General features: G+C 39.1%; 1 protein-coding gene across 3 annotated transcripts; it reads left to right on the top strand.

Moving 5' to 3' along the window:
- The first annotated feature begins 311 nt into the window (after positions 1-311).
- On the top strand, positions 312-22,303 carry LOC124154913 (regulator of microtubule dynamics protein 1-like). 3 transcript variants are annotated; one of them, XM_046528693.1, is made up of 8 exons: positions 7,126-7,635; positions 7,809-7,994; positions 16,118-16,369; positions 16,461-16,516; positions 16,604-16,741; positions 20,425-20,539; positions 20,649-20,730; positions 20,820-22,303. In XM_046528693.1, the coding sequence occupies exons 1-7, from the start codon at positions 7,468-7,470 to the stop codon at positions 20,682-20,684; spliced, it is 951 nt and encodes a 316-aa protein (XP_046384649.1). In that variant the 5' UTR covers positions 7,126-7,467; the 3' UTR covers positions 20,685-20,730; positions 20,820-22,303. The 3 variants fall into 3 exon arrangements, with proteins under 3 accessions (XP_046384653.1, XP_046384649.1, XP_046384643.1); XM_046528697.1 differs by lacking the exons at positions 7,126-7,635; positions 20,649-20,730 and adding an exon at positions 312-746; XM_046528687.1 differs by lacking the exon at positions 20,649-20,730 and having other exon boundaries at positions 7,132-7,635.
- The last annotated feature ends 3,468 nt before the right edge of the window (positions 22,304-25,771 follow it).

Raw genomic sequence — 25,771 nt, 5'->3', positions numbered from 1 at the left:
CATATCTAAGCTATTATTCTAGCTTACAATTAGTAATATTAATCGAAGATCACTTCGACGGCAAAATGCTCCCATCGCAAGCACATAGGTTTTATTTTGAGAGTTCTAATTCGACAAAACAGCAACCGAAGTTGTATTTTTATTTTCGAGAAAAATAAAAGCCTCAAGCTCACTACGCAGTAAAATAACAGTTTTTGCTGATGTTGTAGGATTTAGCTTGGTTGTTATCTTCAATTTACGCTGAAAACCTGGAAAGACAAGTGAAGTATTTAACCCGCCAGTTTATTATTGTGATTGTGATTATTGTTTGTGTGTGTGTAATCGAATTTGTGATAATCGTGCTATTGGGCTATTGGTACGGCTATGAGAAATTCGATGTTGCACGTTTAAGTGACATGAGGTTGAACAATTCTATATCGTGTATGTAATTATTTGATTGCTTTCCAATGGTGTGCAAGCCTTATTACTGATCTTGATCCTTCTTTGGAGAGTGAGGCATCATAAGGCATTTAGTTTTGTCGAAAGGTCAATGTTTGCCAAAGGCTTTAGGCATCACTACTGACGTAATATATATTGTGAAACTTGTTCAACCTATCTTTATCTTAGAGACTAGGGAGCATTCTGCTACTTGAGACAATAGCTCACCTATTAAGATCACCGTCGCAATGACCTGGCAATGCAAGCATTATTATGGTGCCTTTCGGCAGTTCATAAAATTTTATCCTCTATACATGGCCGTTAAAAACGTAAGTATGAGTTTAAAAGCAGCATACTCATTAAAGGAACTCTTTTTCTGAAATACTTATAAATAATTGTCGCAATTGTTGATATGATTGATCTATATTTCGCCACTTAATTACCAATAAAATTGGTATATTCCTCAAAATTATTCAACTTGAAACGATATTATTTCATACTATAAAAACAATTTTTAGGCCTCTAAATATTATCTTTCCCAGGATGAAAGATAGCAGTTGGTCAACGTAATGTCAGCAGGCTAGTTGATGGTTGTATTAAGTTTCGTTGTCCATGGTAGCGGTCCCTATTCGGTGGTAGAAGGATGAAGTTATTTTCTATTGGTTTTTGACCTTTGGTTTTCACTTTTTATTTGCTGGTCTGTGTGCTCTAATCACAAGTAAATTTCAAGTTCAAGAAGGAATGGAGTCTCATAGAGGCTACATAGCCATATCGCTCAAGACGGAGGTTAAAAAGGCGTAATCTTACATCAAGAATTCTCTGCATTTAATGACAAACAAAGCAACTCGCTCGTCACAATATCTTCTTCCTCTCTTTGTCGAAAATGTCCCCAGGCTTTTGGATTCGAATTCTTGATATACCCAGTCTAGAGGATCCAAATAATAAAAATAACATTATTTCCTTATAATGCCCATGATATCCTTTGGAACCTATGAAGTGTACATTTACACAATAGGACTCCATAATATGGCAAAATAGGGTTATGTAAATTATAAAATGAGAAAAAAATGCCATATCGAATAATGTCAACAACAAAAGAGTAGGTACAGTATAAAAAGTAACTCATCAAAATGAAATAAAACTTGTAAATTTAGAGTTATCATAAGGATGTGTGAAGTAGATTTCTAGTCTAACACAGTGGCGCCGACTCCATGGGGCCTGAGGGGGCCCGAGCCCCCCCAAAAATTCGTTACAGATGTGGGGAAAAAATGTGTAAGGCTTGTTGATTTTCCTCGGAGTGTCCAGATATCGAGATTTGAGTGATCAGGGTTCTAATGTTGATCATGTGACCCTTCTAAAATGCTTAAAAACTTAAAATTCACTACTTATAAAATTTACCGGGGCAAGGTCCCCGGTTTGGGCCCCCCCAATATTTTTTGTAAGTCGGCACCCTTGGTCTAACACATATGCAACAGTAATGCTGCTCCATTGAAGAATACACATAACATAAGCATTTTATCAGTCATAAAAGGAATATTTCCTGAAACTCTAAAATCTCTTTCCCAAGACTCAAATCTCAATATTGTTCCTATCAGGTTAACAGCTGGATGTTTTCTTTATGGACTTTACTAAGGCTTTTTACAAAGTTGACCACTCCATCCTCATCAGCGAGCTTGAAGCCTATGGAATCAATGGCACATTACTTTCCTTGTTCAGCAACTATCTGCTTGGGCGGCACTTGTGAATGAAATTGCCTAGCACGATCTCTGAGGAATTTCTGTAAACCTCCGGTGTACCTCAGGCGTCCCTACTCGGTCCATACCTGTTCATCAATGAAATGATGTCTGTTACTCTGGTGGATGCTCCACTCTTTGGTGATGATGTGAAGATCTACGCCATGGTCTCCAGTGATGAGGACTTTGCATGACTACAGACAAGTCTCAACAATGTATTGGATTGGTGCATTACTAATGTCATGAAACTAAGCTCTTCAAAGTGCTCCATCAGGATCTTTGGTCGTCTGCACAACCTGCACCACTCCCAGCATATTCTAGGTAACCAACCCCTCGTAAGAGTGTCCACCATAAAGGATCTGGGTGTTACATTCTCTTCTGACTACTCTTTCAATGAACATGTTGATGTCCTATGCAGATGAGCGTACAGGATGCTGGGTTACATCATTAGGTGTACTCGTGGTGAAGAATCCTTTGTCTTGAAAACTCAATACTCTTCCATTATTCTGTCTGTCAGCTCCTGGAGTATGCTAGCCCTGTCTGGTCTCCCTACCATCTGGGTCTCATTGAGAAACTTGAAGCTGTGCAGAGGAAGTTCCTGATAATTGGGGGGGTTTGACAAGGACTGCACAACAGGGAAATTCCTCTTGCTGGACTGCAGGCTGAGTTTCTCATCCCTGATCTGCAAGTCTTCTGGCGTCGTAGGTCTTCTGTTCATGACAAAGTTGGTAAAAGGGCAGCTGGAATGTCCAATGCTCCTGTCACAAGTGGTCTTCTGCATTTCATCAAGGACTTGGTCACGTGATTTGTTCAGCAGGTGCCTTTACCTTTGGCTCCTATGACTTCCACAGTCCACTCGCAAGAATAATGAAATCGCTCAGAAATAAATAGTTTCTGCGACACATTCGACATCTTCTAAGACAGTGCAGCGATTATTAGAAGATGTGTCCTCATTGCCTCCCAGCATTTAGTTGGGTAGTGGTCTCGTTAAATGATTTGTGCATGAGTTTAAATATGATTTTTCCTTTGCGTGTAGTGATGTATTTGATTTGTTAAGTGTTTTGCATCTATCAAATATTTATTGTTTTATATTGCAGTCGGTATTATCAATTTATCTTTTTCATGTATACATACTGTGACAGTACACGTTGAGTGCGGCTTACCTGTGTATCGCCGTCTCGGTTGCTTCGCCAAACAGATCTTACAGCTGGGGCTCAACCCCCTCGTTCCTCCCCGCTCCCTTGCGACCACCTCGCGAAAAATTATGCCGAACAAAGAGAGACGAGAAAGGAAGGTGACACGCCCCGAACAATCAGAGCAACTAAGGACTCCAACACAAAACCGTGACCTAGCTACCAGTGAGTAGACTACTGAGAAAATATCTTCAAAGGGAGGGACCTTTATGAACCTTTTGCATTCGCGGTGATGGTTATACAAACGGGATTTGAATGTAGAAATATGGGGATGGCGTGTCGAGAGACGAATCTGAATTATTTTAAATTGCATGGACAATTTATTCACAAAATTAAAATAAATTGAATAACCTTTGACACACGTAACAAAAATATTCCTCAATTCGAAAATTACCTTCTAAAAACTACTGATGGATGATATGACTTATGATTTATGAGACAAAAATGAATAAAATAAAGCACTGAGTAATAACCCTATTCACAAAATACAGCAATTAAAGCTATATTAACCCTTATAAACACTATTTACAAGCTCCTCATCGTTTAAAGTAACTGTCTTTAATTGGACAAATGGCGGGAGATCAATGATACAATAGGGAGTTTGAACTCCGCGTAAGAAATTTGACGTGAAGAAATTTTCTATCACAGAATTCAGTTTCTTTCGACTCGTGAGAACTTATTTGCTCGTAGATTTGAGCATTGACAACTAGAAATCACACTGCCCTGCTCGACACCAGGTGACGATTTTCACGATTACTTTGAAATCAAAATCACTTAACCTTTTGATGGAGATAAATGGTGACAGAAGACAAACACTCCACAATTACTATTGAGATGATGGAGGGAATGGGAACGTGGCCGTAATACTTAATTCTTTTTGATGCACATCGGCTCGGCAACTAGTAGACGTCGCTCGGATGGGTCGTTACAGATGCCGACACTCAACTCAGGATACTCGTTTCCAAATGGCTGATGTCTATGTACGCCTCCGTACGTCTCGTAGTCCGATCGCATGCTCTTGAATCACGTGTCGTTCCGTTGGTATCAATCACTGACCTTCCTCTCCAGTTGTCACACACAGCGTTCTCCAAAAACTTGCTTCCTCAGGGTCGAAGTAATCAGATGTAAGATAGCAGACCTCGACACCGGTATTTATAGGTTTTTGAAGTAAACCCCCAACGCCACCTTTATGCGATCATAACCACTAACAAATGAAATACACAAATACAAAGGCGGTAGTTCAAAAAATATAGTGAGTATCTCTCCGACAATTACTAGCGTAAACATTCATGGGGATAACAGCCAATAAAGAGAAATGGATATACGAACGGTATGTCACAATACATATATACTTTTATATATACTTTTATATGTCACAATACATATACAATTCATATACATATACTTCGAAATGTTCCTCAGTGAGGTATATAACATAAAAAGATCCCAGGTTGGGCAGAAGCACAGGACACAAAAAGATTAAAAAAACACTCACAGAACTGAATTTTCGGTGGTATACATCCACCGAAAATTTAGTTCTGTGAAAAAAAAAGCTATATATATATATAAAAAACCCTAGGATGGGCAGTATCACAGAACACACAAGATAAAGATTAAAAACTCACATTAATAATTGAATTTTCGGTGGCATTACCACCTTCCTCGGAGTTAGGTAAAAGACTCACGCAATATAAATAGTTTTAACACTAAGAGGATGGGAGTTCCATGCTACCTAGAAGGACTGCTAGGGGTCATTTGACCCCTAAAATGTATTTTGGAATAAAATGCCTTATTTTCATCCAATATTCAGTTTAATCGTATTTATTGTTGAATCAGTTCATTAAAAACACTATTTAACATTTTTTAATATTATTTCCATTGTCAAAAGTTAATAACAATTATTGTAAAAAAATCATGAATTAAACCATATTTAGTACGAAAGATCCACTGAGAAAAAATCATTCGCCTTGACCGGGATTCGAACCCGGATCCCCCGATTTCCGGTCGAGTGCTTTAGCCAGTTAAGCTACCGAGGCGTCATTCTTCCCTGTGGATATTTTCGGACACTACCGGACAAGGTGTTGCTGGACTGCTGAGCATATGATGCCACAAGCAGTCCAAATCGTGCGCACAGCGCCACAGCCGGAGAGCAGGCCCGGACATAGAACACAAGGGGTGTTCGCTCTAGACTAGTTTAAAGTATACCGGGACTAGCCGCGGTGATAACTTTTTACGGGAGTCACCCGCAATGCACAATCGTGCGAAAGATCCACAGAGAAAAAATCATTCGCCTTGACCGGGATTCGAACCCGGATCCCACGATTTCCGGTCGAGTGCTTTAGCCAGTTAAATATCCACAGGGAAGAATGACGCCTCGGTAGTGTTCTATTTTGCCTGACCCTACGTAAGAGCATGGCCTGAGGTATTTTTTGTCATTGGATAGGTGATGATTTTCCGGTGTTGGTAATACAATAATCATTGAACAAAAAATGAATACAAAATTAAAATATCATAATTGCATGAATTTTACACAAATCAAGGATTGAGAATGTTTAATTCCCTTTGCTGCCCGTAAAATATCGAAAGATTGAGCACAACAAGTCACTATGCCTAGGTTTTGGAGTACAGGTAGGAGCCCCTGGGATGAAACTGGCATTGAACCGGGTACTTACTGGTTCAAAATGAAGTAAATCATCTACCACACTAGCCACTTGCTGATTATAAGTTATACATAGCTCAAAAGAGCCCACGGGCAAGACAAAAAGCAGAAAATAGCTTGAAAACAAGTTGTGCAGGGTTCCCACTCAACAGTGAAAACCTTAAAACCGTGAATAAGCCGTGAATTTCGTCTACCGTGAAAAAACGTGGAAATAGCCGTGAATTTCGCCATGAAACCTTAAAAATCTCTCAAACTTGATTGTAGAACAACAATAGAATGGTTGAAAGAAAAAAAACGATATTTGGTCCAATGATAATTGGTCTGTGTGTGCCATGACAGCACATTGACCTTCAGCCTGCAATTGGAAGACGTTAATCCTGGCAAAAAATCAGGCACTTCTTCACTTCCCTGCCACCCTGCTCTCTCCATTTTCCCACTCACACCCTTTTAGCCGGATCTGAATTTTGTTAACGATAGGTGACGTCATGAGAGATAGCACTGTCATTGCTGCGTTTGCATTCAAGGCATCTGTTGTGCTTGTTACATTTGTAATTAACGTGCGTCCGATGATTGTTGCGTGATCAATATTTCTGTCTAAAATGCCCCATCTACAAACCATGAATTTGATGACTTTTCAGCCGTGAAAACCTGGAAAAAACCGTGAATTTTATAATGTAGTTAGAGTGGGAACCCTGGTTGTGGGTCAAATGACCCCCAGCCATACTTCTAGGTATAATGAGTCATAAAAATTTTTAACAAAGCATTATTGTCGAATTTTCACTAATTAAATAAAATATAGACCAAAATGAATAGAGTGAGAAAGTTTCAAAAATTTAAAAAAGATTTTACTAAGAGAAAAATAAATTTTAATTCTGAAAATGGGTCAAATGACCCCTCCTGTACTTCTATTGTTAAGTCAATATCAATAAACATAGAAACACAAAAAAAGAAACACTCACATGGGAAATTAACTTGGAAGCTTTCGAAATGCTACTGACTTCATTCTCAACCTGAGTAAGAATGGGGAGGAAAGGAGTGCGCTGGACAAGGGAAAAGAGGGGAGAGGTGTGTGGGGATAGGGGATTCTGTGGGGGAATTGAAAGAGGAGACGATTGGGCGGCCAGGATTGTTGGTCTTGTGAATTTTTGGTAGAATGTAGAAGTGAGGGGTTCGCGGATGGGGTGGAGATACATAATAAGGAAATGTCACCACTGGAAAGGCCCTCTTTTGGTGCTTTCCTTTTTAAAAAGGATTGGATGTTTCGGTGAAAAGCAGGGTAGAGATCATGCAAGGTAGGTGTGTAGGAAGAGGTGTCAGAGAATTGTCTTTGGGCTTCAGTTAGATAGTCGGTGGAGTCAAGCACAACAATAGTAGATCCTTTGTCTGAGGAAGTAACGACAATATCAGAAATTTTTCTCAGATTGCTCAGTGCTCTCTTTTCGGCAGTGGAAAGGTTTGTTGAAGGATGGAGAGAGTTAAGAAAAGTGGGGTCCGATACTTTAGAAAGAAGAAGATTGGTGAATATTTCAACAGGGTGATTGGCAGGAAGAGCTTGGGACCAGGGCAAGGACTTCATTATGGGGAGATTTTTGTAACATTTGGTTATATGGAGATTCATCGTAAAAGTTTTACTGTAATTATCATTTTATAAGGTGATTATTATCTAACACTCTAATTTCTGTGGGGTCAAAAAAGTGACTCGTGTATGTGATGTTCTGTTATTTTTATTGCTGAAAAATGCTTTCTAGTCTTAAAAATTTCCAATTTGATAAAAATAAATCTAAAGTCACATATTTCTCATTTCAGGTTCAAAAAATAAGAGTGATTGCCAAAAATCATCCACATTTTATGAAAGTAACAGCTTTCTCTACTCTATACAGTTTGTCATTTCTGTCTTCATCACAGCCTTCTGCTCAAAAAGTGAAGGAAGCTGATGTACTTTATGATCAAAATAAATTCAAGGAAATTCTCCATGTGTTACATCCTTTCAAGGTATGTATGAAAATGTTGGTTTCTGGGTGACAACTTTGAGGAATGGAGTAATGTTTAATTTTTTCCCATTGAACAATATTGGTGAAGATCTTTCGTGTTTCATACCGGGTGAGGTTTTCAGTCGTTGAGATTGAAAAAAATCCATCTCTCCTTCCTACCTGGAGAAATGGAAAATCTCACTCGGTGTGAAACATTTGAGACTTCACCAATCATTTAGGAATACATACATATATCCGCTTTGCTTAATTTTCCTCTTAGCCCTGTCAAGCATAACCAGAAATTATGATGGTGCTGATGATTACTGTCTTGCTTCAAAAGGTCTCGTCATTTCAGTGAATAGTTGAGGATGGGAATTATAGAACATAATAGAGACTAATTTTGATCGAAATTGGAATGCTAATGCTGCTGTACCAGCTGTGACTTGACTATTACACTAATTAGGAATGCACTTTATACACCTTCCTCACTGCCTTCATCACAATTCCTGACAAATCAACTACCTAGATCACAGAACCCAGGCAAACTACAAAACAATCTTCCATAGACACTGTGATTGAGTGAATTTTGGCAGATTACATTACCGAGCAGTATAACTGCCAAGGGTAAATAGATTATGTGAAGCAAGTTAGGAGCAGGAATTGGCCAGCAGTTGTAGATATTTGCAGCATAGAACAAATTGGGATTGAGGAGCCCTGAGGTTTGATGATGTGGTAGGACTCGACTCCCAAGCATGGGGAATTTATCATTGGGCAGCATACCTAGAAACCGTTTGTCTTGAAGGAGTTAGAGTTTTGGGTGGTTTAGCGAGAATTAGTGCAGCAGCTGCTTGATGCATAATGAGGCTCCACATTTAAGATATAAAATCACATATGTGATATGGATCATTCCACGCCAACTCAGACTGGAGTTGTCCCTTGACTTCTCATATTTTGTTGAAAAGTGGTGTATAATTTTGTATCCTTCAAAATACCATCAGGAGTGTTTTGCAAAAATCAGCTGAATATTCGGTACTGATTTTTAAAATGGTGGTTATATTAATATGAAGCTCTTGACGTCACATTTTTTTGGGAAGGAATTAATGTTAAGAGGTGATTGAAAATTTATTTTCATTAAATATTCTTTGAAAAACAGTGGTGTGTCTACACATATGCTTTGGGGGAATAGAGGGTTCTGGAGGGACGATCCTCCCGGGCAACAGGCAAAATTTTTGAAAAATGGCATGCCTGGAAATACGTCTACATCATTTTGGCACTTAAGATTCAGGTTTTGGTGTGAAGATATTTCATTTTAGGGCCTTAAGTAGGCGATATAATCAGAAACAGGTACTAACAAGTAAAAGAGTTATTTTTAGGCAGTAAGTAATGACTTTAATTTCACCATAAATCAGTAAAAAATGAATTTAAAACATAATGTTAGTGGTGTCTCGAGTAAAAGAAAAAATAGGCATTTTTAGCGTACTTTTATAAAACTGTCTCCTCAATTTCTTCCCGGAACAGCTCTGCCTGTGATCCTCTGTTAATCGCTTGTTTTTCTCTGATTATAGTACAGTACACTCCCAGTGATCCCAATGGGCTAATTAATTAACGACGGGGAGAGACGGAAACACGAATAATCGGAAAACACGGAAAATCCAAACTTTCACTTTCATGTGTTGTAATGCTCATAATTTACGTAAAATAAACAATATGTTATTATTTATGCAGTTATTCTGTTATTTAAGAGTGCTTCCCGGACTCATTGAGAGCTTTCTTCGCCAGTTCACGATCTTTATAGCGGCGATAACATGGTTGCACTCGTATTTTTAATGCTCCATGTATGACCTTGTTTCAAAAACCACACGTCCATGGCTGTGTGATCACAGATACAGAAAAGTGGATTGCAAGAATGCTTCAAAACTACTGTTCGACATCATAAACTACACTGTCAGGCACCACGTCACGTAGTCTCCTCTCGCACAAGTTGCCTGGGTTGCAACTGCTGCGCGACGTGTATCTGTGATCAAGGAGCAAGGTCGCGCACTGCGAGGCTTGGAGAACGGGAAACCGGTGCTCCCATGAATGCAGCTAGTGCGCGATTGCTTCCATTTTACGAAGGGGATTCTAGCAGAAATAATAAGCCTGGTATATCCTGGCATTAATGCCGTAATAGGGAAATTGCATACTTTTTGTAGACAGTGTGCTGACATACTACAGTAAATACTTAGTGCCGCAATATACTTTTTTCCACTTAAAATTCAGTTTATACACTAGAAAAAGACTCCCAAAAGTCTCCCGAGTTTTGCGGGCTAAAAAATACCGCCCCCACTAATCTTACGCTGTGACGTCATAATTCAGTATGAGTCCAAGATCCAAGCCCAGTAACGTCGTAGCTGCAGGTTTGGAAGAGCCACGTTGCGTTTAGAAGAGAATATGGCTGAAATAACAAAAAACTACAAGTGGTGCAATGTTCCTCAGTGCAATAACACCCCAAATAAAATTTCGTCAGCATTCCCACGGAGGAAATTAAAAGAAAAGCCTTGACGCATGCCGTCCGACGGGATGAGCATTACAGAAAATAAGAGTATAATAAACGGAATGATAAACCCGTGTGCTATGTGTGCGAAGATAACTCTAATATAAATAATATTTCCATATTTCATCGACTGAATAACTTGAACCTTAGATTTTTCTATAATTGGGTCACCGTAGAATAAAAACTTCGAGATACAATTGTTTCTCGATGGGTACGATGGACTCGAATTATTCTGGCACTTGTTCAATTTCAGTTATGGAAGGACATAGAAAATTCCATGATGTTTAAAATCAAGGGAGGAAATATGAAAATATAGAGCAACGTCGATCCTCATGCATTCGAGTGCCAGCCAAGAAGACAGCGTTTTCTTCTACTGTCGGCGTCAAAATGATGTGCCGCTGTACTTTGCAAATTTATATCTTGGCTAAAGGGATAAAGCAAGGATCCATTTAAAGGTTGTCAGGCCATCGTATAAAGTATGACTGAAGTGCACCACAGGGGAAATGGGGTGTTCGAGGGAAAGTCAAACCCAGGGGTGCCGACTTACAAAAAATATTGGGGGGGCCCAAACCGGGGACCTTGCCCCGGAAAATTTTATATAAGCATTTTAGAAGAGTCATATGATCAACATTAGAACCCCGATCACTCAAATCTCGATATCCCGACACTCCGGGGAAAATTGACAAGTCTGACACATTTTTTCCTCATATCTGTAACAAATTTTTGGGGGGGCTCGGGCCCCCTCAGGCCCCATGGAGTCGGCGCCACTGGTCAAACCCAAAGTTGCCCAGAGAATGTGCAGTTCTCTCATATGTTGCTCTTTCCCCAGTTAAAACCAAATAGAAATTGGGTTGGGATGATATTTTCACCATGGATTCCAGTGATAGTGAGGGTGCAGGTGAAGCTTATCCCTCTAGGATTTCCGATTCGGGATTTTTAAGTGACAACGATCGCAATGATGATGAGCTCATCTTGAGAGTAGGTTCCAGGATTGTGTTAGAAATTCGTGCATATTATCGCTACTAAATTGAAACAATTAATAATCTGGCTTCCTCAGATTCCAGTCTTGAAGAGCTTCCTGTCGCCTTCCAGGCTAGGTATTTTTAAGTTGAAAGCACCATTGACTGCTTCGAGGTGAAAAATAAGTTCCCCATAATACTCTCGACCGGACTGCCAAAGGAATACACATTTCACATGAGTATACGCTTTCGCCAATATTACTTGCAAGTCTCACTTTGTTATGAACTAAAAAACATTTCAGATGCACATCAGCTACCTTTCCATTTCTCGGCATCGACATTCGGCGCCGACGAAGTCTACAGTTTCACTAAAATACCTTGCGGTATCATGATGGAATCAGTAACAGGAAGCTTGCTAGGATCAGCCTAAGAATAACCATATTCCTACATCTTTACGCAATCTATCGCTTTCAATGAAGGAGAAATTGATCAAATAATAGCCCTGCAGTCACAATGAACAACTCCGATACGTCTGCACTTCAATAAATGAATCATAACCACGCCGTCGCTTGTATTCAAGTATGCAACCTATACTATGGCCGTGCCGCCGTGCCTCCTCGTACTGAATTATGACGTCATTTTTCTACCAGCCAATCATCGGGCATTTTCGATTCTCAGTTGTATTTGAAAATTCTCATGAACTTTGATTAATTAAATATCGCAAACCATGTCATAAAATAATAAAAAAAACTTTCACCGTGGTATGCAAACATATATTTTTGTATAATTTTGGGGCTCTTGATTATATCTGAAATACATGCAATTTCCCTATTCTGATGATTTTGCATCCAATTTTTTTTATAAAGATCGCGGAAAAAATTGAGCGAGAGTGAAAATCATGCACGTATAATCTGCAACCCGGATAAACCGCAGCCGGATAATTGGGAGTCTGCTGTGTTTCAATTTAGGGGATCGTATTGTTAGGGAGTTCCAACGTCCGGCGGATTTTCCCCCAGTTGGAGAAGAGGGCAAGGAGAGACGGAGCGGACCAACGGGTCACCTCGTGGTGCATACCAGGAGGCCTTGTACCCCAAACTATGGCGGCAGTAAAATCAGCGGTGAAGGACACGGGCTGTTCTAGACTGCGGGTGGTGGCCCATGTTGGCACTAATGATGCCTCTGAAGGCAGAGCTGATGAGATTTTAAATTCCTTCAGGGATCTAAGCTCGGAAGTGGAACGCGTTCGGAGGGGCACTGGTGTCAATATGCGACTGTCCATCTGCAGCATTGTACCACGGACGGACTGCGGCCCTCGAGTTTGGGACAGGATTTCCTGGATCAACAAGAGGCTGTGGGAACTCTGTGTGAGCATTGGAGCAGAGTTCGTGGATCTTCGGCCGGTGATTAGATCGTGCCGGGCTCCCCTCAATTCGTCTGGGGTGCATTATTCCAAAGAGGCGTCGGAACGGGTGGCTCGTAGGATTTTTGAGCACTGTAGGTATTTTTTAGACTAGAGGGTAGGTCATCTAGTGGGATTATCAATGATTTAATTAAACGTAGCCTCCGAGGAAATCCGCAATGTGAAAGATACGAGGAAGTAAGCTTAAGAGCGGTAACGCCGGACAATAGCGTATTTATTCCCAAAACGCGTGCTCCAGAGAATGAAAACATGTCAAATATTATTTGTACTGCCAATAAAATTTACCCGCTGAGTACACAAAAGTTTGGAAAAAAACCAGCCGAAACTCTAACTACAAAATATGACATTAACCTAGTTGTAGTTAATTGCCGTAGCGTAAAAAACAAGTGCGCCGGAATCGAGCATATTTTTCAGGATGCAGACGTGGTCATGGGGACAGAGAGCTGGCTTACGGAAGATATAAGCGACAGCGAAGTTTTTCCTCCAGAATATAAAATTTACAGATGCGATCGACGCAATAGAACAGGTGGCGGAGTTTTTATAGCAGTTAAATCACATTTGCACAGCGCCGCCCACGAAATAATTGACAACGAAATAGAAAGCGTATGGTGTAAAATTAAACAACGAAACAAAAGGAGTATTCATGTTTGCTCTTTTTATAGACCGCCAAACTCTGAAGTCGTTATTGTGTACCTTCTAGAAAATCAAATATGTATCTGCATTTACTCAGAGAGACAGTAATAGTGTAATAGTAATCGGGGGCGATTTTAATCTTCCATCCATAAACTGGGATACTTACACCGTAAAAACGAATTCAAGGAATAGAGAAATCAGCGAGGTATTACTCAACATACTTGCAAATCACTCTCTAGCCCAAGTAGTTGACAAACCTACGAGAGGAAATAAGATATTAGACCTTTTAGCAGTAAGCCATCCTAAATTGATAAAACAACTCGATATTATTGATGGTATAAGCGATCACAGAGTAATCTTTGCAACGTTAAAAATTGATGTAGTGGCAGCCGTAAAACCTAAACGCAAAATTTACTTATTTGATAAATGCAACTTCACTAAATTTGGCGAGATGCTTAATGACTACTACAAAAAATTCGTAGTTACATCAAAGGACCAAAGCACAGATGCGACATGGAAACACTTCCTAGAAATTCTGCGCCAAGGAATCAACGAACATATTCCGCAAAAACTGAAATGTGATAATAAAGAACCTCACTGGTACAATAACGATGTCAGAAGGGAACTTAGGAAACAGAGAAAACTTTACCACTTGTACAGAAAATCCATCACGTCACGTAATAAATTGAAGGAACTTGAAGCTAAAGAAAGTTACGCTGCACAACGCTCAAAGACCAAGAAATCAATGCGAACGGCAATGCGAAAGTTTAAGAAAAAAGTACTCGGTGAATTACTCGAAGAAAATCCGAAATCCTTTTGGTCGTACGCGAGAGAGCTTCAGGGAAAACATTCAACCGTAGATTCTTTATTTGATTAAGATGGTAAACTTGTCACCGAAAATATTGACAAAGCTAATACTTTAAATTCCCACTTCGAAAGTGTATACACTTCTGACGATACTCAGTTCAATTTAGACATAATCGATGGAAGAAATATCTATACAACGTGATGGGATAACTAAACAACTACAATCGATTAAGAATAGTAAATCTCCGGGTCCGGAGGGAATACCCGCGCGTGTCCTCAGGGAGTTAGCTCCACAGATCGCACCTTATTTAGAGATCATATTCAAGAAGTCACTCTCCGAAGGGAAGTTACCGCCCGACTGGAAAATTGCAAGCGTTACACCCATATTCAAAAAGGGAAACAGACATGACCCAGGCAACTACCGTCCGATTTCATTAACATCAATTATAGGCAAGATACTTGAGCATATCGTCGTTAGCAATATCATGACTTTCTTGGACAGACGTAACTTCCTCCATGACTGTCAGCACGGATTCCGAAAAGGTAGATCATGCGAAACACAGCTCGCGCTCTTTCTTCACGACGTTTTAAAATCGGGTGAATCGAAAAGACAAGATGACGCACTATTTCTAGATTTTAAGAAAGCTTTCGACACTGTACCTCACAACAAACTTTTATACAAATTACAGTCATGCGGATTAAACGAGACAGTTTTAAACTGGATACGCGACTTTCTCAGAGATAGTAAACAAAAAGTTGTTCTTGACGGAATTAGCTCCGATGTTGTAAACGTTACATCAGGTGTTCCACAAGGAAGCGTAATCGGCCCCCTGTTGTTCATTGTATACATTAATGATCTCTGCTCCCGCATTAGCAGTAAAATACGTTTATTTGCTGACGACGCTGTCATCTATCGCGAAATTAGTGATCACTCTGACTATGAAATTCTATCATCTGACCTAAACAACGTTCATTTGTGGAGCCAAGAGTGGGGACTCAAACTTAATCTGAGCAAATGCATGGCGGTACATTTCTTGCGGAATTCGTCCAACTCTAACCATGTTTATGCAGTGGATGGCATTAATGTAATGGCAACAGACGAAGTGAAGTACCTGGGAGTTACGATAACCTCGAACCTCACGTGGGGAACACATATAAAGAATATTTGCGGCACAGCCCTGAAGAAATTAGGATTCGTCAAGCGTATTGTGGGAAGATTTTCGGATGAGAAAGTAAAGGAAAGGTGCTATTTCGCTCTCGTCCGACCGCACCTTGAATATGCAGCGAGCATATGGGATCCGGTGCAGAAAGACTTAATCCGCGAACTGAATAAAATTCAAAGGAAGGCTGCGCGTTTCGTCAAAAACTGCTACGGGCGTACAGACAGTGTTACCCAGATGTTAAGCGAATTAGGCTGGGAGCCGTTGGAGACTCGGAGGCTGCGCGCTAGGCTTAGATTGCTTGAACAATTGAGAATGGATATCTTTAAGAGCGACACAGAGAACATAATATTAGAGCCACACTATATTTCCAGGTCCGATAGAAGTGATAAATTAAGAGAGATGTTTTGCCGAACGGATGGATATGCGAATTCGTTTTTCCCCCGAACCATAAAGGACTTTAATAAACGCTAGTCCCAACTTCGTTTGAGCACTTAATTTTTTTTTTTAGCTGTAAACGGCTGGTGTCCTAACACCCCCTGCCACACGCCATTTAGGCGGCTTGCGGGGTATTATGTAGATGTAGAATTGAATCTTTGTATCTAATGATTAATTTGATATATCTTTTTGTAGGAGGAGAAAAATGATGAAGTTTTATGGAGGTTAGGAAGAGCACTGTATAAATTGTCTCAGGAGATTTCAGACCCAAAGCAGAAAAAGGAGATGATATTTGAAGCATATAATTACGTATCAGAGGCCCTAAGTATAAATGAAAAGAACTCTGCTGTTCATAAATGGATGTCTATTATGATAGATGCAAAGTCGAAATACCAAGGACTCAAAGAAAAGATTACTCAGGCGTATGTTATGAAGAAGCACATGCTGGTTGGCATCATCTGTGCAGTTGTCAAGTTGTGATGGAAACATTTCTTGTAGCCTATTCTTTCATCTTTTGAAATTAACTTTTTTCTTTTAGAGAGCTGTTGAACTTAATCCCAAGGATGCAACTGTGCTTCATTTATTGGGCACCTGGTATGTCCCCAAATCTACGGAATCATTGAAGTATGTATCTTATTTTTTTCTCATACTGACATTTGTTTGAAAAATCTCTTCTACCAGGTGCTTTGAAGTGGCAAACATGGCGTGGTATGAACGGAAAGTTGCAAGCACCATATTTGCAGCACCCCCAAATTCGTCTTTTGAAGAAGCCCTAAGCTTTTTTGTTAAAGCAGAAGAAACGGATCCTTGTTTTTATAGGTTAGTGCTAATGATTAAATTCTGATAGCCAATGATCTCATGCATGCATAACTTATATCCATGGTACTACCCAAGGGCAGATCCAGAATTTTTTCTGGGGGAGGGGGGCCTAATAAGCGTAATGGTCTTCTCATATATCAGATGAAAAATATTACTGTATGAAATATTCTCTTTACTTTAATATGAAAGTATTAATAAACTGTATGTGTATATATCAAATAAAGACAGTTTTCGAGCCCATTCCCCAATTGGGCGATGTTTGATTATGAGTTTTGACTAGCGAATGACCAATGAACGGATAATCTTTCTTCTTGATCTCTGCATTTCTTCAGGGGTTTCTTCTGCATCAGCTTGTTTGTAGACTACAGTTTTGCTGGCTATCCTGCCAGCTTCTTCAGGTCAAGGGTGTGTGAGAAGACCAGCCAGCCAGCGAAAATAATAGCTAGCGAAACTGTTGTCTATAAATAAGCTGATGCGGAAGAAAACCCTGAAGAAATGCAGAGATCAGACAGAGATCTCCGCAGAAACCTAAGTTCTAAAAATCTTTCCTCTTGACTTGGGCTCAAATAATAGGTCTCTGAACACCTATGTAGGTAAAGACGTTTCTGAAAAGTAGGTGTAATTATTAAGCTTAAAGTTATAACAATATGGCTGTAAAGTCATCTATTTTTTTATTATGAGCATTTAAAATACGCCTCACAAGCCATCAAGGAAAAACGTAATTCGCACCGCCGCCATCTTGAATGACGTCAGCTCATGCTATAGTGTTGTTCTTAACCACCTTGACCGTGCACATTATTGAAGTTTACAGTGGAGATATTGTGGTTATTACGCCGTATTTTTCGTGTCGTAGTTATTCCTCGATATGTCGCAGCGTATAGCTTCAAGTACTGCATTGTGCCTAAGTGCAGAAATACAACTAGAAATGCTCCAAATAAATATTGTCATACGGTCACCCAAGACTTAGAACGAAGATTGGTTCGGATGAGAAAGTGCCGACGAATGTGAATGAATGAAAAAAATGAATTCTAATATTAACGCATTGTTTATCAGATTTGACACAATCCTATACCTACTCATCTTCACCAGTGGAAAGTTTTTTCACTTGCTGGCTTTATCCACTTCGAGGGGATCTCTGTCCGACACTTTTTGAAAAATTTGTATTCCTCAAGGAGACTAATGCAACCATATAGAGCAACATTTGAGAAGTTTTACTTTAAAAAATAAAAAATATATTTTTAAAACATACCTTTCTCGTGTACTATTTGTAAGATTTTTTAAGATCTCTTAGTTTCCATAAGGTGAGGTGGGGTAAGTGCGACCCCCCCCTTCAGGTAAATCGTATTTCCGTTCTCGAAGCAGGTGGCGGTCGTGCAACATATTCCACACATTGTTATGAAACCAGAGCCAACGACTTTGTAATACTTATCCCTTAATTTCTCGTTCCACATGCTTAGGAAATATACCCGTCCGTTCATCTCGTAGTCTTAGTTGGTTGTGAGGAGAGGCTACACCGTAGTTCTCTTCTTCATGGATTGGTTTTCCTTGCTTTACTTTAAATTAGGAACTCGGGTCATTATATTTAGTTTAGATGGGGGGGTTGCACTTTCCCCGTCGTAACCATTCATTCCTACCTCCTGGGGCAAGTGCGACCCCGTTGCCTGGGGTAAGTGCGACCCCCTGTCGCACTTACCCCAAGGCTACGAGGTTGAAGTATGGATTGAATTTTTAGCTTCTGTCTAACAGTTCTTGCGTTAAACTTTTAGTTTCTGTCTGGCAGTTCTTGCATTAAACTTTCTTAAATAAATGTTGCAAAACACCGAAGTTTATAAAAACTAGGTCTTTTAATTGGAGTCCTCTCATAAACTCTTATTTTGAAGGTTTATCTGATAAAGATAGCTTACTTCAGTTTGTTGATTGATTATGATAGGGCATTGGATATAATATCTCCTGACGAGGAGGATGTAGACGACATGGTATTAATGCCTGAAACAAGATAGCATGAGTCGAAAAAGCTTAACAAATTCGGTGACTAACATCAGAGAGGAGAATGGATATGTGGAGATTGGATTCTGGCTAGATTCAGCAGCAAAAAGTCAGTTGCTCACTATGTAGGGAACATTCTGGAGATTAATGAATAAGGTGATGCCGTGGTTTGCTTTTTGAGGACATTTTTTGGAACTGAAATAAGTTTCACCTGTCCATGGAATGAGGATTCCAGCGAAATACCTAGGGAAGGTGCACTGAATTGTTGAGGCCTTGTGTTGTAAAAATATTACCGAAGCCCCCTGTCGGCCGTCGACCGGCCGGCTTACAAATGTTTTTTTTTTTTCAAAAAGTATTTCAAATACTGTTTTAGATTTCAAACTCCCAAGTCACAGGTATTGTGCACTTCAATTTTGCCCAGCCTTACTTACATAATACTTGAATTGCTCTCAGAACTAGCTATGCAATCATTGCAAGAAAGGCTGTTAACTTCCACCTCACCGTCCTCCTCAAAAACTCGTGCCTCCACATAATAGGTTGTGCTCGGGGCACACACGAGCTCGAACGATAAATTCGTTTTGATTGTGCGTAATTCACACGCAACCAATGGCAGTCTAAACATATGTTTAGACACTGTGGTTTGAACTGCCAATGGCGTCGTCAGCGTAATCTTCTCGTCCGACCCTAATAAATGTAATATCATTGTTAAATTTCATAAACACATTTAGTATGTATTTTACAAGAGCCGGTGATATTATATTTCCATAGCTATGCATCTTCACTCCCCGGCTTTCAGCATGCATTTAGCAATTTCTGTTGCTTATGTAAATAAACATAGCTGCCGTTGTAATTTTCGGTAAGTTTCCGGTGTCAGCCTTGGTGAAACCAGGTTCCATGGCGTTTGCTTTTTACGATAAAACCTCCGAAAGATATATAAGAAATAAAACCTCACGTTAAAGTCGTTAAATGAACCAAGAAATTTGGTGACAATGCGCAACGCCACTGGATTTCCCACACGATTGCATAAGCTGACGTCACTTTCCGGCTGGCCAATGGAATTGCGTTTTGAAGTGGGTGTGTTTTTGGAACTGTTTCGGTCATTTCTTTTGTAAATTCTTAAGAAAATATGTGAAATAAGTGCGTTAAAGTGGCCTTTATGACATTTTTAGTATATTTTACGATTTTTAGTTAGTATTTGAAGGGATATAAAAATTTTGTCCAGAGACCTATTGAGACTCCTTTTTAGACAAAATGAAACAAATGTAATAATAACCATATTAAAAATCTTGCTTATTTTTTAAATGTCTTGGGGGAGGGAGGGCACGTAACCCCCCCTAAATCCACTTATGGTGCTACCTATCTATCTATAAGTAAAACTGAGGTGTGAACTGTGTTGAAAGGTTTGAAGCTTTCTCATTTGCAATGGCTATCATGATGCAATGCAGAAGGAGGGGTGGAGGTTTTCACCATGCATGTAGATTCACTACTTATTTACATGGTTAAATCATAGCTTAATGGTCGGAGGACTCACCATTATAGCCATTTCATGTTTCCGTTACGGAAGCATTTTGCAAGTAGATAGTATCATAGCTGAAATGTAAGCATGATAGCATGAGTCATCAGGGAGAAATCATATATGTACCTACATTAATTTCATGATTTTCATTCTCTTAATTACATTCAAATTTATGTTTCAGCATGAACCTCTTAATGCTTGGGAAAACATATTTGAAGTTGAATAATAAAGACAAAGCAAAGCATTATTTAGAACTAGTTCAAGGATATCCTCAGAAGACTGCTGAAGATGCACAGGTATGGTGAGAATTATCGTAAAAGTAAATAAGTATTGTTGATGATGCTATTCAATAATTGTGTAATTTAAATGATGGGTAACTTAAGGCTTTGTATAATCACTATATAGGCTCACATAATGTTTATTAAGGAAATATGTAATTAGAATCGTCACAACATGGACTTAGGCCAACTGCCAACCATAGTGCATTGTGGGTAATCACGTGACCACTATGAAATACAATTTACAACATAAATGAAATATTTATTCTTATTTTAATAACTATCATCTTCTTTATAGGCCAAAAACGAAGCTACATCTTTATTAGCCCAGTTGTGATGACAATTTTTTTAAAGTTCAATATCGAAGTTAGTGAAAGTGAAAAGTTAAAATCGCACTTATGGTGTTTCCATCGTCATTTTTCTTTGGCTGAGATTAAGTTAATAGTGTTTGCATGGAAGAAAAAACACCAAACAAGACAGTTCCTTTTATATATTTTTATTGTTCGTATTGACTTTGAATTTTGTAAAAACATTGACCCTGACAAACAAAAATTGTTGTGTTATAAATGTATATAAGTAATTATCGTAAGCCTTATGTATGTTATTGTGCCTTGGAAGCCAGTAGGGACCAAGCCATTGAACAAGTTCATAGACAAGAAACCAAATTTTTACCTATCTTCAGAGAAATATGTGGTGAAATGCACCAGATACAATTAATTGTCTGTCATTAATTATTGAAGCCTATCAATCAGCTGTTTTCATGTTTCTTGCTTTTTGCACTTGGTTCCAAATTTCTTTGCGGGTTAGGAGAGGGAGTTAGGCTACAGCAGTTGGTGGAGGGTGACTTCCATTCCAGCCCCGATACTGTCAGTGGGCTCTACTGGCGTGGCGGAAGGGTAAGGGGGGGAGCACTGAGAGCAAGGTGTAGAGGAGCTGGGCATAGCCAAATGATATGCATTGACTTGTTCAAACAAAAACTTGAAATATATGAGTACATGGTACTATGGTCCCATGTGGGAGCAATGAAAAAAGGTGCTCATTTGGGGAAGAGTGAGGATGCAGCAAACTCCTGCTCTAATTACGAAGTTCATGGGACCGAAATCCATAGATTCGTAATAACAAGCTTCGTTAGAGCGTTTCTTTGAGGAATCATCGCAAAAAAACATACCTTGCCAAAATTCCTTGTCTCTTCAATCTCCCGTTAATTGCACTCACACTGTGGAATAACTTCAGAGTGTGGTGGATGCGATTAAATCATGTATGTACATGTATAGTAAGTCTTAGACATACAAATGAGACGCATCCCGAGAGCTTGTTCATAAGTTGATAAACCTATGCAAGGCACCGAAAAGTGTGGTTATCCTGAAGAATTCTGCAATGCATTACAATTTTGCATGAACTCACAATTATGACGAACTGATCTAGCAGCACATGCGATGCGGATGGAGCAGAATCAAATGTGGGAAGGAAGAACAGGCAACAGTTACTGAATTCACAACGGATTTAATTGACCCTTAGTTCCGCCTCTGTGCCCAAAGTTCCTTTACGCCACCACACTGTGGTGCATCGGCCACCTCGACTTAAGGTGCCAGATTTAAAATTTCGGGTACTCTTGAATTTTTCGAATGTTCAAATCTCTGAAAGTTCGTAAATTGAATGTTTGTTAGAAGATTTATATATTTTTCTCTCTGTGTTTTTTTTTTTTTTTCACATTCCCATAAAGATACAGAAGCTTAAGAAACTGTATGTGTATAGGCTAATAAATTTAATCAATGAAAAATAGCCTTGTAACTAGCTTATTATGACATTATTGCCAGTAATAATCATGAACGATGCTCAACTGTGGCGGCTGGTGCTTGTGTGCTGAAGAGCTGCAGCACATGAAATATTGGGATGATAAATAGGGAGATAAATGGAACAGTGAAGTTTTTCTTCGTCAACATTCAGTGTATTAGGAATAAATACCTTGAACTTGAATTACTGATGAGTGAGCTAGGGATTGATGTCTTGGCACTAGCTGAACACTGGTTACGCCAGGAGGAAATATCTTCATTTGCCATCGAAGGTCTAAACCTAATCTCCTCTTTCTGTAGACAACAGCACAAATGTGGTGGTGTTGCACTGTATTGTCATCCAAAGATAAATATGATCTGTCTGAACTTGGACGGTTCAGTGGAATCAATTTGTGAGTGCTCTGGTGCTTTACTCAAATTGAGAAACCAAACTTTTGCAATTTTATCCATTTATCGGCCTCCTGGAGGAAATTTTAGCATTATTTTAAATACTATAAATGATGTTCTTGTGTCCTTACTGGCCAGAAGTCTGAATGGTATAATAATATTCGGTGATTTAAATGTTGATTTTCTAAAAGATTCCACTATGAAGAGTGACCTCATGGATTTGCTTTCCTCCTTTGGGCTACAGGTTGTAAATTCAGAACCTACTAGAGTTACTGCAAATTGTCAGTCCCTCATTGATTATTTCATCACAAACATCCCAGCCTCTGAGCTACAATTTGAAACTATAAATACTGGCCTGTCTGACCACTTTGGCCTCTGTGTGCATGTTGATTTTGACACTCTTATCCCCAAGCCTCCCAATCGTTCTATCTCTCATTTATCTTCCCCCAACTCCTTCAGCTTCTACAAAAGATATATTACCGAGCAGAATATAGCAACTTTCCAAGAAACATTATATTCATATGATTGGTGTGAAATGTATAGTTTGATGTCCTTGGATGATAGTTTTCAGTATTTCTATTCTACTTTTCAACATTATTTCGACATTTGTTTTCCCTTTGTCCTGAAGAAGGTGAAAAATCCTTTACTTTCCAAGCGTAAAAAGTCATGGATTACTGATGAAATTAGACGTCTGTCAAGTGAGATGAAGGAGGCTGCCATTCACTACAAACATAAAACTGAAGTGTCAGATCGATTAGAGTACTTGGCGCTTAAGAAAAGATACCGTAAAATTCTTCAAACAGCAAAAAAATCCTTCAACAATCAAAGAATAGTAAATGCTGACAATAAATCAAAAGAAATTTGGAAAATCATCAAAGAATCCAAAGCTCACCACAATCAACATTGCATCCTTCAATTACAAGACTCTAAAGGGGAACTGATCTCTGATTATACTACCATGTCATCCAATCTCAATGATTTTTTCCTGTCTCAGTCGGATCCCATGCAATTCCCCTAACTACTCTGTAACCCAATCGCCAAGCAACTCGTTGTACCTGCTTCCTTGTACTGAATCTGAACTGACCAATATTGTTAACAAATTGCCAAATAAAAATAGTCATGGATTAGATGGTATCCCCGGGAGAGTTGTAAAAAGATCTATCCTTGTCATTAAGGATCAAGTCCTATTCCTCATTAATGAATCTTTAAGGCTGGGAGTTTTCCCTGACTCTCTGAAGACTGCCAAAGTTGTTCCTCTCTACAAAGGCAAAGGAAGCAAACAGGACATGAATTCATACCGTCCGATTTCCTTGTTAAACCAGCTCAGTAAAATTTTTGAGAAGGTCTTTTACAACCGTCTGGTATCATACCTTGAGTCATTTAGTCTCTTGTCCCCTTCTCAGAATGGGTTCAGAAAATCTAAATCCACATCCACAGCCACCTATGAAGTGGTGACCCACATACTTTCAAATCTGGACAAAAGAACGGAGACTCTGGGTCTTTTCTTTGACTTTTCTAAAGCCTTTGATCTTGTCAATCACCAACTACTCCTACAAAAACGGGGTTTATGGTATACGAGGTACTCCTTATAAGTGGATTGAATCGTATCTGAGTGGACGTCACCAACATATTGTATTATACAAAAATGGCACTCAGTTTATCTCTCCTGGTAAAGAAGTCCTACTAGGTGTGCCACAGGGCTCTGTCTTGGGTCCTGTTCTGTTTTTGCTGTATATAAATGATCTACCAGGTACTCTTAAATCTGTCACAGGTGTCAAACCTATACTCTATGCTGACGATACTAATGTTATTGTATCTGCCCCATCATTGAATAGCTTGTCCCTTACAGCAGTCACTGCCATTAAACTCTTATATGAATGGCGTCAAAATAATTTTCTTAAACTGAACCTTGAAAAGTCTGGCCTTATTCATTTTTGTAACAAAAATAAAGCATCTGAAGCAATACCAATTGTTGTGGAGGGGAAACATATCCCACAAATTTCCAGTACACAGTTCCTCGGAGTTATCCTGAACAAAAATATGACATGGGTAGAGCACATCAGCAAATTGCGCAGCAAGCTCAGTTCAACATGCTTTCTCATAAGAAGCATCAGGAACACTGTAAATAATGATGTCTTATTGTCCATTTACTATAGTGAATTTTACTCGCACATTATTTTCAGTAACCTGTTTTGGGGTTCCTCTCCCCATTCTACTGAAATCTTTAAAATTCAGAAGCGAATTATAAGGCTGATGTGCAATGCCCCCTATGATTCACCTTGTCGTCCCTTGTTCAAGAAACTGGACATATTACCACTACCATGTGTGTATATTTTTCATTTACTTGCTTACACAAAAAGAAATTATTTCATTACATTAAGAACCGTGATGTCCACCATCATTCTACGAGGCAAATTGACCAGCTGCATGTTTCGTATGTGCGCACCAAGAATACCAGTGCTGGTCCAAATTGTATGGGCCTTCAATTCTACAATAAATTGCCACCTGAACTTAAGGCACCATTAAGTGTCACTACTTTTAAGACCAACCTACTTAAATATTTGAAATTAAGAATGTATTATTCTGTAGATGAATTCTTAAACAAAGTTTGACGTATCCTGCATCATTGTATATTTGTATTTATTGTATATATATTTTTTTAACCTGACGTGTCCCATATCAGTGTACCCCTTGTACTTCTAGATCTCTGGACAAATAAACATTATTATTATTATTATTGAAATGTGACGCATAAAACCCCTCGGAATGCAAAGAGATTAATTTTTCTGTTCTGATCCATTGTGCATGTATCAAGTCTTTAGGACTCCCCTCTGGACGAGGGATAGCACACTGTAAGAGAAAAGCAAGCAAAAAAGTGGCAAAATGATGCGTCTTAGAGGACATTATCGCCACAGAATTATGTACCTACCTCTCCTAAACTTTAATGAGCATGCATTGTCTCACACTTACATGCTGTCATCAGACTGATCTTCAGTTGTACAGTGAAATACTTTGGATGTAAATTCATTCTAGATTTTGGAGTAACTAGTAATTATTCTATGGTTGCTTT

The sequence above is a fragment of the Ischnura elegans genome, chromosome 1, assembly GCF_921293095.1.
Source record: "Ischnura elegans chromosome 1, ioIscEleg1.1, whole genome shotgun sequence".
NCBI lineage: Eukaryota > Metazoa > Arthropoda > Insecta > Odonata > Coenagrionidae > Ischnura > Ischnura elegans.
The sequence above is the reverse complement of the archived record's forward strand: the minus strand, read 5'-3'. Positions and strand labels throughout refer to the sequence as shown.

What these genes read in the sequence shown, in the direction of transcription:
- LOC124154913 (XM_046528687.1), top strand. Translation starts at nt 7,468, where the DNA reads ATGGAGAGAGTTAAGAAAAGTGGGGTCCGATACTTTAGAAAGAAGAAG. An exon ending in ATGTGTTACATCCTTTCAAG is followed by an intron (nt 7,995 to 16,117) that starts GTATGTATGAAA and finishes ATCTTTTTGTAG; the next exon opens with GAGGAGAAAAATGATGAAGT. An exon ending in CTTCATTTATTGGGCACCTG is followed by an intron (nt 16,517 to 16,603) that starts GTATGTCCCCAA and finishes CTCTTCTACCAG; the next exon opens with GTGCTTTGAAGTGGCAAACA.